Raw genomic sequence first — 14,968 nt, 5'->3', positions numbered from 1 at the left:
AAGATCATTTGGATGGCACCCATAGCTCTCAACCAGGAACCTACAGATCTTCTATTCCACAGCCTCCTCCCACCACCAACCCCTCCAGCAATCCAACCAGGCGTCTCCCTCCTCCCCACTGAGCCCCCCTCTGCCATCTCAAGCCCATGCATACCACTCGTGGAATATTTAACAGCAGACATGTTCATGAATGTCAATGTTCAGAGATCTCACAGCTTTTTACACCTTGTTTTCCTTTCTCAGCCCTCTGGCCCTTAAACACATATTGGGTCAGTGTGAGAGAATGATCTTCCAGGCAGAACTGAGAGTTTGAGTGTGGATCTCAGTAGAAACAGCAAAGCACTATACGCTTTAAATGAAACATTAGCCATGCTTCAGTTATCATACTTAAATGTCAGAGGTAGAGTCAAGTGGAGTTAAGAATTATACATACACATCAACCACAAGAGTGAGAAGTATAATTCAGTATGACATTTAACGTGAAAAAACTTATTTCACTTCCATTATTCCTAAAAATGTTGAATGCATTTGAGTTTAAATGTTTTCTTTCTAGATATAACCTTGACACCCCAGAAAGGATCACATGCACATTCATCTTAAATCATTTTTTTTTTCTGTTAAGTGCAGCGACGTTTCTTTTTTGAATAAAGGTCGATGAAGGACTAGGCTGAGAATTTAATGAACAGAGATTTATAAACCAATCTTTCAAACTGTGGAGCTGAACCTTAACCCTGCTTTTTCGATGTGTTGCTTTGTGTGGTACATACAGTGCTATATGGTTGTATTTATAGGTAATTGTGTTTGTGTGTGTTTGTGTGTGTGAGAGAGATCCAAATGGGGTAGCAATGTGTTCAAATTGGACATGACTCACCAGGTATTTCATCAGTGCCCCCTCATAAATCCCACAACATTAAAATGCATTTCCTGTGTTTGCATGTTTGTGACTGAAACAGCAATTAGCTAGTAACGCGTTGGGCTTTTGTGTGTGTAGTCACTGGCATGTGCTGATTTCCTGACTGCTACAACATCTCTCTCTGTTCCTGCAGGGTAGAGGAGAGTTTCAAGACTCTTTTCTGGTCAATCTTCGGGCTCTCTGAAGTGATTTCGGTGGTGCTGAAGTATGACCATAAGTTCATAGAGAACATCGGCTACGTGCTGTACGGAGTCTATAATGTCACTATGGTGGTAGTTCTTCTCAACATGCTCATTGCCATGATCAACAGCTCTTACCAGGAGATAGAGGTACAAACACAGGATAGTTGATCAATAGAAAAAGGGTGTAATATTGTAAACAAGTCAATAAGGTTCATTTGTATGAGTGTCTGATTGTGCCTGCAGGAGAATTACATTACTTAAAAAAACAAAGAGATCAATACAGTGGCAACAAGCAAAAACATCAAACGCATAATAAAATGAGTATCCCAGAAAAACCCAAAAGGTTTTAAAATAATTTTTACATTTCTGATTTTTGTCACGCTTGTTCTAAAAATGAACACTTACTTTCTTACCTGAGATATTTAAGCTGAAAAAATCATTCTTCACCTTCAATAAACATTAAGCAATAATTTTGAGTGAAATGCAACTGGAATATATGAAATCAAAGTTTTATTTATTCAAATAATCATTAGTCAGACAATTTGGGTTGTCTTTTTACAGTTAAACATTTCATCTGTTCTTGGAGAAAAAAGATTATTGGAATCCACTCGGATGCTTCATAACTTAAAGCCTTGTCGGAAGTTCTAGGATAGGTTCTAGGATTATTATTCATCTGTTTATTGCTAAACTTAGTCTCCTTTGGAGCATTTGGTCTTTTTGATGTTTCCTGCTTTTACTGTAGACCAGCTTGTTGCATGTGTTTGCACTTCAGTTTATACCCTTTATTTTTTTACACTGCAGTGTTGAAGTGACACACATGCTACAAAGCAAGGTCGTAGACATGAAAGGCACTTAGGAGTGAGTTAATAAAGATTCTTTCTGGCAAGGGTATGCAGTCAACTCTCTTTGCCTTCTCTTTTAAAACATCTCAACGGCAGATATTAATAAACGCTAAGCCATAGCCTTTCTTTTATTGCCGTCTTTCTTACCTGAGATATTTAAGCTGAAAAAATCATTCTTCACCTTCAGTAAACATTAAGCAATAATTTTGAGTGAAATGTAACTGGAATATATGAAATCAAAGTTTTATTTATTCAAATAATCAGTAACAAAAATGTGCTTGGTATATATTCCCATCGAAAATGTTTCATTTGAACACATTACAAAAAAAATTAAATTTTGATATTTAAAGGTTTGGGGGGGGGGTTGTTCACCATAATTTTTTATTGGCTTCATAGCATACATAATAGTAATCATAGTAAATAGTGTATAAATGAACATACCTAACAGAAACGGGTGTTTTCTCTATCATGAGTCATTTGTGATTGATCTTAGGTAATATTCTAATTATTTAATCAAAATTAAAGCAAAAATACTTGAAATATTTTATTTTATACTGAAAATTTTTATTTTTGAATTAAATTACAAAAAACCTTGATAACATTTTCAAGATGTACCTGTTCAGTAAACAACAAGTTTAGCGTGATAAGCTGTGTTTTAATAGCTTTCAGTGTGTGGACTTCATTGTCCGTATTGATTGTATTTTAAAAAGCTACAGTACAGCAAGTTCATTTATTGATTCTTCATGTAGTCTTCATCTATCACCAGATACACCCTTTGCTTCTTTCTGTCTGCCTCGGCAGGAGGATGCCGATGTGGAGTGGAAGTTTGCTCGAGCTAAGCTTTGGCTCTCCTACTTTGATGAGGGCCGCACCTTACCCGCCCCCTTTAACCTCGTTCCCAGCCCTAAGTCCTTCTACTACTTGGTCCTAAGGATCAAGTCCTGTCTGATTCACCTCTGCAAGGCCAACGGCCATCACCATAATGAGGTGGAGATGGGCATGCTCAACTCCCAGGCCAAGGTCAGTGTTTTTACTATATTTGATTATTTTACACATGTTTGGCGAACTGCTTATGACATTGTGATTCATGGTTAATTAATGATTTTCCAAACCTAGCTGCCAAAGCCATTTAATAATAGACTATTTCTTTTAAACTGATTGTTAGTGATACATTTTCTAAGCACCTTGTTTCAGCTTTTTTAACAACTGTAGTCAAGTTTTGGTTTGGTTTGGTTTCTAGCACTAAATTTAATATTTACTGCTACAAATGCAGTGCTTTCTTTGTCCATTTTTCTGCTGACAGGATCCTTTCTGGCTAAAGCGTAATTGTTATTTTCCTACATGGAAGTAGTTAAACTGCTAAAAATCAATAAACACAATAAACGCTGATTACACCCACCACAACCCTCAGTGGAGTTGCCCATGTGGGTCAGTTATTTGTATAATGATCGTCAAATACTGAATCTTTAGCAACTGTAATTGGAGAATGCACACAGGCAAACCAGGAGACCCAGAGGAAATGTAGGATATTCCCACTGCAAGTCTAGAAATTACATCTAGTTCCGTTTCACACTTTGTTCCTCTTACGATTTGTGCTTCTAAATAAAAATCACTGCAATGACAAAAATGCCTCGTGTGACAAAAATATTACAGACCATTTAATGCGCAATCAGTCTTGGTGCTGGTGTTTTCTGCAGGCATCTCTGCTGCCTGATCCCTAAGCTCAAATGGCTCACCTCAGCACCTCAGCTAGGCTATTAGGCAGGCCATTAGCTTTACCCGCGTCTGCTCAAATGCTCAGGCAGGACAAGATGGGTTACACCCTGGTGCTTCTGTGAGAGCCTAAAGTTTTCTGACAGTTTCACAGCCGAGCCAAGGAAGTACAGCAAGCGATCGATACACGAGCTTGCACCAGTCCACAGTACTGTGTAAAATGTCAGCTGAGATTAGGAAAAGGCAGCCTGCTCTTTCTGTGTCTGTATCTTCGTAGTGTATGGCATATGTTGTGGTGCTGTTTAAGAAACGTGAAGCTAATCACTTTAGATTCAAAAAGCATATGCTCATAAATTGTGTGTACTTGTGTTCATTCGGTAAGTGTTTGTTTTGTGGTGGTGTTTATGTTCGTTCTTGTGCTCTTTGGTTAACTGCCTTTCACAGCAGTAGGGATAATTAATTTCAATATGAGGTAGCTGGAGGCAGCAAAAACCCACAAAGCAGGTTACTGCATAGGGACTAGATCACAGAAAACACACCAAAGAGATTTCAGCTCAGTCAGTTGGCCTTTGGAAAACCTCTGCATAAGATATGTGTTTCTCACACTCACTGAGTCTGAAACAATAGTAGATGTCTGGGTGTATGGTACAATAAAGAAATGATAAAAAATAGATTAAAAAGATATTTATTTGCCTCACAGTAGCGCACAAAAATGCTATATGTGCTGTTCCTCCAGTTCACAAGATGAACTTCCCTGCAAAAAAAACCCCATAAAGTTACTGAGAGCTCAAACTGACAACTGAAGAATCAAGCTTTTCATATATAAAAGATAAATGCTCTCTCATAACGAACATTAGCTAAGAGGTTCTTCTGGTTTCATTTTAAAGGGAACCCGTTTTTATTAAGTTACAGTAGTTATTTGCATGGTCTTATTTTTATTCAGACAATTTGGGTTGTCTTTTTACAGTTAAACATTTCATCTGTTCTTGGAGAAAAAAGATTATTGGAATCCACTCGGATGCTTCATAACTTAAAGCCTTGTCGGAAGTTCTAGGATAGGATAGGTTCTAGGATTATTATTCATCTGTTTATTGCTAAACTTAGTCTCCTTTGGAGCATTTGGTCTTTTTGATGTTTCCTGCTTTTACTGTAGACCAGCTTGTTGCATGTGTTTGCACTTCAGTTTATACCCTTTATTTTTTTACACTGCAGTGTTGAAGTGACACACATGCTACAAAGCAAGGTCGTAGACATGAAAGGCACTTAGGAGTGAGTTAGTAAAGATTCTTTCTGGCAAGGGTATGCAGTCAACTCTCTTTGCCTTCTCTTTTAAAACATCTCAACGGCAGATATTAATAAACGCTAAGCCCTAGCCTTTCTTTTATTGCCGTCTTGCCACTATGATGCCTCCGTTAACACCCTTTTCAAATGCTTCCGTCTGGCATGATCCATAGAACCTGAAATATGACATTAACACTCGACTTCTTCTATCTGTTTCTTGCTCTTGTAGGATGAACGCTTCAAGTCTTATCCACGGCCTGGAGAAGAGTTCACCCAGAGAAAAGCTAGAAAACACCCCACCAGATACCAGGTAAGATGGAGACCAAACTGGATACAGAGAGCACAGGATGTGTGGAGTAATAAGGAGACAAGACTTAAAAATTTTATGGAGGCAAGAAAGGAATCAAATGGGAGACAAAGAGACAGCATAAGGATTATGTAAGAGAATAGTATTAGATGGGTGTAGAACTATAGCGAGAGCGAGGTTCGCTGCAGGGTGTTGACAGTAAAGGAGAAAGGAGAGGGAAGCAATGAGGAAATTCTGACACAAAAGAAAGAAGAAAGAAGGTGTGAGGAAGACACACAGATAAGGTAGAGATGGTGGAGAGGAAGAAATCTCTCAAGTTTCAATGGAAGGGCACTGGCTGAAAGGAAGAGGTAAAAAGAGAAGAGAGAGCAACAGGGTAAGGCTGAAGATTCCTCTAATGAGCTGTTTGAAAGAGATCAAAGGTAGGCACTCAGTATAACACTGAGAAGGAGAAAGATGCTTTGCACCTTAGTCTGTTCTTCACTTCTCCCCTGAGGGAAATCTAGCTTCCTTGATAGGCTGACTCCACTTTTGTCTTAAGCCTCCTATTTTGTGTGTTTTTTACTAGACTACACTACACACACCCACACACAAAAGTGAGATGTCAGGTGGTGTGGTGTGCATGTATGCTACATGTGGGGTGACCAGTACTGACCCATGTTCACAGTCCCTACATGCAGAAATTGACAGCTTGAAGCTTGGAAACAGTTGCAACAGATCCCTGTTGGCCACAGATTTACTCTCAGTGTCTCACTTACTATCTCAAAGGCACAGTACTCACTCACTGTCCTCACAGCTTTGTGCTTATGTTTACACACAAGCGTGGATGAGTTTTGAAATATGCAATCAGAGAAGTTTACTGGGTAAATATAGCATCCGTCGTCACATCCCCTTGACACGTCCTCTTTGTCTAATCTTCTTTTTCTTCTCTTTCTCATAGAAGATCATGAAGCGCCTGATTAAGCGTTATGTGCTTAAGGCTCAAGTGGACAGAGAGAGTGATGAAGTTAATGAAGGTAAAAATTCCCTCTTCATTAAAGCCCACTTTCATTGTGTCATTATGTGCTTAAGGAACACTGTGTTCGGAAAGTTTTCAGACGCTTTCAACTTTTCTGCATATTGGTATGTATAAAAATGTCTTAATAGATTCAGTTCATTTAAAAAATATACATGGAGTTGTAACACTTTAAAAAGACAGAGTAAAAATGCTTGTGCGTGTGTGTGTGTGTGTATGTGTGTGTGTGTGTGTGTGTGTGTGTGTGTGTGTAAATTAAAAAATAAAAGGCTAAAATATGCTTTTAACATAAGTATTCAGAGTGTGGAGAGGTTTGCACAAGGTTGGCATACCATTATTTTGGAAAATTTCCAACAAAGTTGGATGGGGGAGCCACTTTCAGGTATCTCTGTACTCCTAAGTCTTTGTTGAAGTAAAGCATCCCCACAGCATGATGCTCCCCCATCATGTTTGGCTGTAGGGATGGTATTAATGAGGGAACACTCAGTGCCTGGTTTCCTATACACACTCCACTGGGAATTTCAGCCAGTAGTTTAATCATCCTGTCGGTAGACCAGAGGAGTTTGCTTTGCATGGTCAGAAATACATCAAGGTGCCTTTTGGCAAACTCCCCACGGGCTGCTATGTGCCTTTTAGTGAGGAATGGCTTCTGTCTGGCCAATCTACAACAAAAGCCTAATTGGTGGCTGCTGCATTGAATTTGTCTTGTAAAGTTATCCCATCTTTACAAAGGAGCTCTGGAACTCATTAATAGTGATCACCTGATTTCTGGTTACGTGTTGCATCGGGGCCCTTTCATCTCTGATTACTCTGTTTGGCTAAGTGGGCAGATCTAAAGAGACTGTTCATATGTTTTAAACTTTTCTCCATTAGAGAACAATGAACACTTTGAATGCTGCAGAAAATTTCTTGGATCCTCCCCTAATTGTTACTTTAGACAGGCTTTTGTGATGATTGTGCAGACAGTTCTGTGAACATAGTGGGTTGGCTTTCACTTTGACACACCATTAACTGTGAGACCTTATGTACTAATTATTTCAGGTGAATTAGGCGCAACTGTCTTCGTTTTAGTTGCAGCAACATTTGAAGCCCAAAAAAAATTCAAAATTTAATATTCACCTCTTAGTTTTATTAAATTGAAAAATGGCTTTGTCACCGTGGAGTGTTGTGTGTTTACTGAAGAAAGAAAAACGAGCCTAATAACTTTTTAGATGAAACTGGAGCTTTGAAAAGGTTTATAAATTTTCTAAATGGACTGGGAGGGACAAGAGTTATGCGTTACTGCATTTGAGACTGTACTGCGTGCACTTCAGTGTAAAATGATGTCATTGCTCACATGGATCAACAGTTTTTGTGTGATCCTGTAGGTTACTGCCTACCTGCATGCATGTCTTTGATCATTCGTACTAATGTGCCCTAATTCCTGTGCCATACCTCAGCTCTTCTTTTGTACCTGTGTCCGTGCGTGACTGTGTTGTAGGCGAGCTGAAGGAGATCAAGCAAGACATTTCCAGCCTCCGCTATGAACTCCTGGAGGAGAAGTCCCAGGCCGCAGGCGAGCTGGCTCTGCTCATCCAGCAACTTGGCGACAAGTTTGGCAAGAACACCATGAGACACTGACAGGACTTGCAAGAAGGGATGGGGAGAATGTGAGAAAGGGTGAAATCAGGAAGAGGTTGGGGGTGGGGGGGTGGGGAGCAGAAAGCTGGGTCAGCACAGGTATTTTTAAGGCCTTGATAGTACAAGAGGGAGAGAAAAGAGACAGGGGAAGCAGGATGTTTATGAGATAGACAGGATGAATGGAGGACAGTGGAAGAAAAACATGACATAAAGAAACTGGGCAGAGTGAAACAGCTGATTTAGTTATGCAAGGACACAATTAGGGAGGAATGTGAAAAGCAGATTGTGAACACAAGAGGGTCAGAGGTGAAGTAAAGCGAGTCAGAGGGGTTTTATGCTGACAGTTCAATTTTAATTAAAGGCAAAGTCTTTCACGAGGCGCGAGAAAGGAGAGGAAGAAAGAGCCTCGCAGGCTGGGTGGGAGGCAGAGGGAGACGAATGAGGAGGAAAACACAACTTCCATGAGATATGACGAGGCACCATGGGGCATAAGACTGAGGCAGTAAAAGCCCCCACACCCACTGCCAAGATATATCAATGTATCACCAACTCGGAGAGGGAAACCCAGAAACGGGATGACACAGAGAGAGGGCTGGAGGGGGAGAGGAACAAGTGAGAAAAATATCTTTTTAAAAAAACTGCCACCGTTATTTACACCGGAAAGGCTGGCATTGCTTCTGAGTCCTCACTTTGTTGGGACAAGCATAGATGCCTGTGAGAATACTGCACACACCTTTATACAGCAGGCTGTCTAATTAATGCATATCCATTCATAGTGCACAACCTATGATCAGGACTCTATGGATTCAGGAAAAATGCACCTATTTAAAAGTCATTAAATAAACCACTGAAATATTAAACATTATCTTATTATCTTAATGTCATTTAGAATTCTGTCCTCATAGCACAGACAGTGTTAGGTCCAGCAGACCCAGAAGATCCATGCTAGAACAAAATGACTGTAATTTAAGAAAAAAAATCCACTCAGACAGTTTCTTCTTTACCTCATTCATGCTGCCAGAAAAGAAAATGACAGTTAGGATAAACAGAAACTAATCTGAGGCTTTCACAATACCTCTCTTCCATTCTTTAAAATCGAGAGGGCCATTCTTGTTTCAACAACTTTAAACCAGCGTGCTGAAGTATGGCTGAGATAACTGCTTTAGATATTCCCCTCTCCACTGTGTGTTTGGAGCACTAAGTGTCTCATGTTTTCTAAAATGGTAACAAAAAAGTGACAGGTCCGCGAGGAATATGTTTACGGCTCTAAATCCAGAAGGTCAGCACTGAGGTTAAGCCGGTGAAGGTAGCAAAACTGACTCTGCTCCAGGGCAGCCAGACATTTGTGAGGAGAGAAAATCTCCGAGATGCAGAGATATATTTATGTATGCAGTGATCTGGCAGTAAAACTGGAATTCAGCTGCAGAAGCTGTGCAGTTATTTTATGGTCTTTATTTTATTTTGGAGACATATTTGACATACAACAGCATAAACTAAAGTGTTGTGTTAGACATTGGTTATAGCTGAACAATAGTTTAAACAAACAAAATAAAAAAGTATAAAACAGTTTGAGAAGTTATTAAATCTGGACATTATTGTAGTATATTATATAAATGGGGTGCTAAAATCTATGATGACCTGTGGGATCAAATACATCATTGTTCCCTTTTGTGACTGAGGCCCAGATTTTGATTTAAAGAAAATATGAACATACTAGGCATCCCAAAGCTGAAAGACACACCAGTAGCTCTAGTTAAGAAGCTCCTGTCCTTGATTCTTTTTATTAATTAATCATTAAATTCAAGGTTCTTTCTTGAATGATTGAAAATTATACTTCATTCAAAACATCAGCATCCAGTGCTGGCAGTCACACCAATCTGTATATTTTTCCACGTTTAAGTTTAGAGACGCCATGTCATAATCAGTGGGTTAGACTGGTTCCTCCAAGGCTTTTTCTATGAATTCAGAAAATTACAATATACCGTTCACTTTCACCAATCCTTCTTGAAATTAATCAGATAAAATTTTAATATATTTAAGCTAAAGCAGAACTATATTACCATTCTTTTATTGTGTGGCTGGTTACAGTAGTTATTTGCCCTCAGATGGAAGAGTCAAGATGGGCCTATTGCAGCCATCAGCAACAGTGTCATTAGGTGCTTTTGGACTCCTGAATTTTTTTCATGGTTCTAGTAATTGTCCTAGGTAGTATGCACTATTTCTCCTGCAAGTAGACATTGCAGGAGTTAGAGGGCTTTTTTAAGGATATTTTCTAATCTCCTGCTACAGAGTAAGTGTTTTTCCTGCTTAAGAACTATAATTGGTTCAGCAGTGTTTATTCACTAGTTCAACACATGAACGCAGCAACTGGCATTAAGAAAAAGAAAGTAAACACTGGTAAATATTAGCCTAGAAAATGTCTCTAGTCTCTATACGAGAGAGGGAATACAGCATGTTTTTAAATTGTCAAAGAAAATTTGAAAAATCTTTTGTTAGCAGGTCCTCTTAAATTTCTATTTTGCATCCACCACAGAACAAAAGCCACGTAGACAGAAAAGAGGCTGAAACAGGATTGCAGGAAAATAAAAGACCACAGCAAGAGCTGAAGATAAATTACCGACTTGCTGTTGCATCACTTTAGACTTCCTAATAGTGGTCCGAGTTAAACAAATGCTTGAACAAACAGCTTTGAAAGTGGGTACTTCCCAGGCAGAGCCCAGGTAGATCCCAAAACCATCAAGTCATCTTTGACAGTAAAACCTAAAACCTGCATATATATGTATAATTAAAATGTACAGTAGTGTGTGTGTGTATATATACATACACTACTGTATAATTTCATTCTCACAGATAGGGCTTCATTCTTATAGATAGGGCTTAAACTCGCTAGTAGGCAAATACGGCCAAGTATATTTCTAATTCAAATAGATAGTAAGTATTTAATCAGAAGGCTTTAAACATAATTAACATGCTGTTTTTACGGATATGATTTTTTCATTTGTTTCAGATACATAAAGGCTTTTCAGACAGATTTTCATTTCAATTAAATGGACTCAACCTTATTTCTTTATTTATTTGTATTAGGTGTTAAAGCTGTTAATTAGTTTCCTTTTTGTAGAACCATGCAAATGATGAAAAGACCCACCACCAGAAAGAGAACATTTCCTCAAATACTGTATTTTTAACTTCTACACAAGAATTAATAATTAAATCAAAATCTTGTATGGTATATTGTCATATTTTTGATCCTTAAATTAAACAGAGTAAGCTCTATATTGACTGTTGTTGTTTTTTTTTATTTATTTACCTTGTATGTTTCTGCTTCTGGAATTTAATTATTCAGCATCCACTAGTGGATGAGAGGTGCTGGAGCAAGAAAATAAACATGTAGCTGCTGCGTTGTTTTGTGCTCCAACAACACTGTTCACAACACATTTGAACAGCCGGGAGTTCCCCAGACAGAATGTACACTTTCACACAGTGTGACAAATGTATAATACACATAATATTTTTAATAAAACATTATATGTATAATGAAATATGTCCATATACTTTGTGTTGTGTTGTACACATATATATGAGCACCTCAACATGATAGTCTGCTTTACATCCATCCATCATCCATTTTGTTGACCACTTATCCAACCAGGGTCACACTGAGGCTGGAGCCTTCCCAGCTGACACTGGGTGAAAGGCGGGGACAAGTGATGGACAGGTTGCCACTCTTTCACAGGGATAACATGGAGAGACAGACAACTACTGGCACCTGGACAGTGGTAGGAAGGGGTGACAGTGATGAGCACTAACAGTGTGCCACCCTTCTGTTTCCACAATATTTTGTATTTTATGCAGCTTAGCATGCAAACTCATCTAATATGTATTTAATAGTCTTTGCCCACAATTCTAGTTAATGATAATGTGATGTCATGGAAACACTAATAACATAACTCAAAGTCCCTCAGTCAGGTATTAGAGCTTAGCTATAGTGCCAGATTGAGGACATCTTAGCCAGATTTCCACCCTCATGGTCCTACTGCCCTCAAACCTCTGTAAACACCCAAGTTGCTGTAATGTTTCTTTTGTGATAATGAGCTGCGCCTCAGGAACAGTTTCTTAAAACCACAGCAAAGTCTTACTACTGTAAAAGCGTTACATGAAGCTAATGCTGCCTTGATATAGACCATTTTAGACTGACTTTGAAGAGGGTTTAAAAGCCAAGGAGCCCCACTGTGACTGGGAAATTGGCTTTGCTCTAAGCTGGAGTGTGTGTGTGCTTGTGTTCCTGCACCTGTGTGCTGACCTCGCCAGCGCCGCCTGAAAGCTGCCCTCTAAAACGGCACAGCAAACACTCGGTTCCTACATACGTGCAGATGTTTATTAGGCTCCTGTCTTTCCATGATATTCAGTCACCACTTTCTCTGCACTGTTTCAGGCTGTCACTTTTTTTAAAAAAAAACTTTTACTGCCTCTACTTCGATAATAAAAACACCAACAAACACCTTTAGTTTTCACTAAAACCTGCCTTAAATGGTCTTTCTTTTAGATGACAAACAGCAGATTTCGGTGTCCTTGTTTCCACTGAAATTTATTTTTGTGACTATTGAGACACGACAGGGTTATACAGAAGATGTCATTTCAGGAGAAGAAATATTTTGATTAAAAAGTCTTCCATTCATTTTGCCTTTTTCTGCCTGTCATGATCCTTGTAAAGATTTGTCCTAGACTTCCTTTGTTTTGGGGGATTTTTTTTGTTTGGTTTTTTTTGCTTCCTTTGTGTTTTTGAAGGTTTTGCTCATTTTATGGGACTCCTGTGTTCCCTCTGTGTGTCTGCTTTATTCTGAAGATTAGCTCCTTAAGAGACCTTCTGTGTTTGTACTTCCCTCCTTTTGTTTTTCCCATCCTCATTAGTGTCTGAGTGAGTTTTTGTGTACATGTGTTTTTCCTTCAGTCTTATGTCAGGCTGTCATTACTAACTTTTGTTGTTAAGCATTCCCCGTTTTAATTTTCTCCAGCTGGCTCTCTGCATTTAGATGGCTTGTATCGTTTTTACTTTTACCACACCAAGTTTTTCCACAATCTGATTGCCTGCACACTGGGTCCTTTGCTGTCTTGACTACTGGCATTGATACCTTGGATTTTTCCTCGTCTTTGGGAGTCATGATGGTGTAGGCAGTGAAGGAAGTCTGTTATGTGCTCACACTGGCTATGCAACAGTCCAAAAGAAAGTTTCTGACCCTGACAATACCCACTACTAAAAATCCCACCTCGTGTAATAGGATTTAATCATTTGGGCAAAATCTTTCTAGTAACAATTTTAAACATGTAGAAAAGAAGTAGTTACATAGGAGAATCCATTACCTTGAATTATAACCTCTGATAACTCCTCACTTTGTTTTATCTGGTCTTATGCAGACCAATAAAGCCAAAATTCTTTAAAAAAAAAAAAAAGACTTCATTTAATCCTGCACAGAAATGCTGTAAAGCACACAAAAACACAAACAGCAGCCCAGACCCTTACTGGACTATCTCCATAGCAACAAAGTCAGTTCAGAGGGATATGTGCTTTTGGACATTCACGGGAAATTCTATTATCTGATTTCCTTCAGTGCTCTCCCTGAGACTTTTGATATGTTTTGGGCCTTAAGGGTATTACTCAATAACACACCCTGTCAGGCTAGGTGTGTGTTTGTGTGTATCCATGTTTGTGTTTAAACCTGGAGGTAACATTTTATGGAAGTGCGTATGTTGATGCTTGTTTGTGTATGATCTGTAAGCTATCACTGGCCTATCAGCTTGCGTTAATGACAATGAGGACATTTGTGTGTGTGTGTGTGTGTGTGTGTGTGTGTGTGTGTGCGTGCGTGCGTGTGTGTGTGTGTGTGTGTGTGTGTGTGTGTGTGTGTGTGTGTGTGTGTGTGTGTGCGCACATGTGTGTCTTAGAGCAACGCAGTATAACTGACATCCCCTCTGTGGTGTAATTTGTCCCAGAAGCCCAGGGCCAGGAAGTGTTTGTTGTCTGTTTCTCTCTTAACTCCTTTTCTCCCTCACCCTCCATCCTTCTCACCTCCTTCATCAGTCCTTCTCTCTCTCCCGGCAAAGCAGTGAACAATGTGACCTCCTGCCTCCGAAAGACAGAGATTCCAGGGATTTTGGAGGAAATATTACACTCTCTCCCATGTTCCCCATCCTACTGCCTAGAAGCCGTTTTAGAAGACAGACTTAGCAGCATGCACACACACACAAAAAATGCTTGTATAAACACAAGCTTATGTAGAAGCTTACTCTTCCTCATATGATATAATATTAGAAGCTTGAATACATACGTAGGCGGGCACTAACGCCATCTTTGCCAGAAATCTGCACACATTACACACACTGAAGTGTGAATACTCTCACATGCATACACACCAGACTGTCTATTACAAAGACTCATGTTTAAACAGTAAATGCTAGCTTGCTTGTACACAAACAAAAGCTTGCACAAATATATTAATGGGACACCGAGTGTTGTTGAACTCAAAAGTCACTCTTGCTTTCAAAGACAAGCATGTGTTGCTCATCATTTTTGCACGATAACGCACAAAGACAGCTCCTGTCCAAGGCACCATTCACACCCATAGGCCTTCTCACTTTCCCATCACAGTCTTCATTAGGGGAAAGCCCTCTGGAGAGAAGCTCATCAAGAAAAACCTTTTAAACAAACCAAAGGTCAGCTGTACAGCATGTAACCACAGCCTTAGAATCATACTCACTTCTCAGATAAAAGACAGCATAAGAATGTTCTGTGCTTTTTCTCCTGTTTGCTGACATGAGAGTCTGTAAAAATCTGCAGTTTTGGGGGGGACCTTATTACGAATTCTCATCATTGGTGAAATCCAAATATGCAATTTCTAGATAAGTTGAGAGGTCTGACGCAGTGGGGGTGGGCGTGGTGTGTGGGGGTTTCAAAAGGAAAGATTCGCCAAGTCTTTACCAATTCTCTAAAGCAATGTTGCACTGGTTCAAGATGGATGAGGGGACTCGTATGACAACTCCGAGGAGCTCTCCAGGTGGCTCAACTGGGCCTTAAGGCGCGTGAGCTGCTGCACTGAAGAA

At 39.4% G+C, this 14,968-nt stretch overlaps 1 protein-coding gene across 1 annotated transcript in view; it reads left to right on the top strand.

The window, feature by feature from the left end:
- Window positions 1–7,922, top strand: part of trpc7b (transient receptor potential cation channel, subfamily C, member 7b) — a 56,058-nt gene extending 48,136 nt beyond the window's left edge. Inside the window, exons 8-12 of the mRNA XM_084947321.1 lie at window positions 1,047–1,242; window positions 2,739–2,957; window positions 5,161–5,241; window positions 6,179–6,254; window positions 7,734–7,922. Coding sequence (XP_084803447.1) covers window positions 1,047–1,242; window positions 2,739–2,957; window positions 5,161–5,241; window positions 6,179–6,254; window positions 7,734–7,873 — 712 coding nt within the window. The 3' untranslated portion in view covers window positions 7,874–7,922. The remainder of the gene's footprint in view (window positions 1–1,046; window positions 1,243–2,738; window positions 2,958–5,160; window positions 5,242–6,178; window positions 6,255–7,733) is intronic.
- Window positions 7,923–14,968: the final 7,046 nt, after the last annotated feature.

This window comes from Perissodus microlepis, chromosome 2 (assembly GCF_051167445.1).
Source record: "Perissodus microlepis isolate ML-2025 ecotype Zambia chromosome 2, ASM5116744v1, whole genome shotgun sequence".
Lineage (NCBI taxonomy): Eukaryota > Metazoa > Chordata > Actinopteri > Cichliformes > Cichlidae > Perissodus > Perissodus microlepis.
Note: the sequence above shows the minus strand (reverse complement) of the source record. Positions and strands in the feature narration are given on the sequence as shown.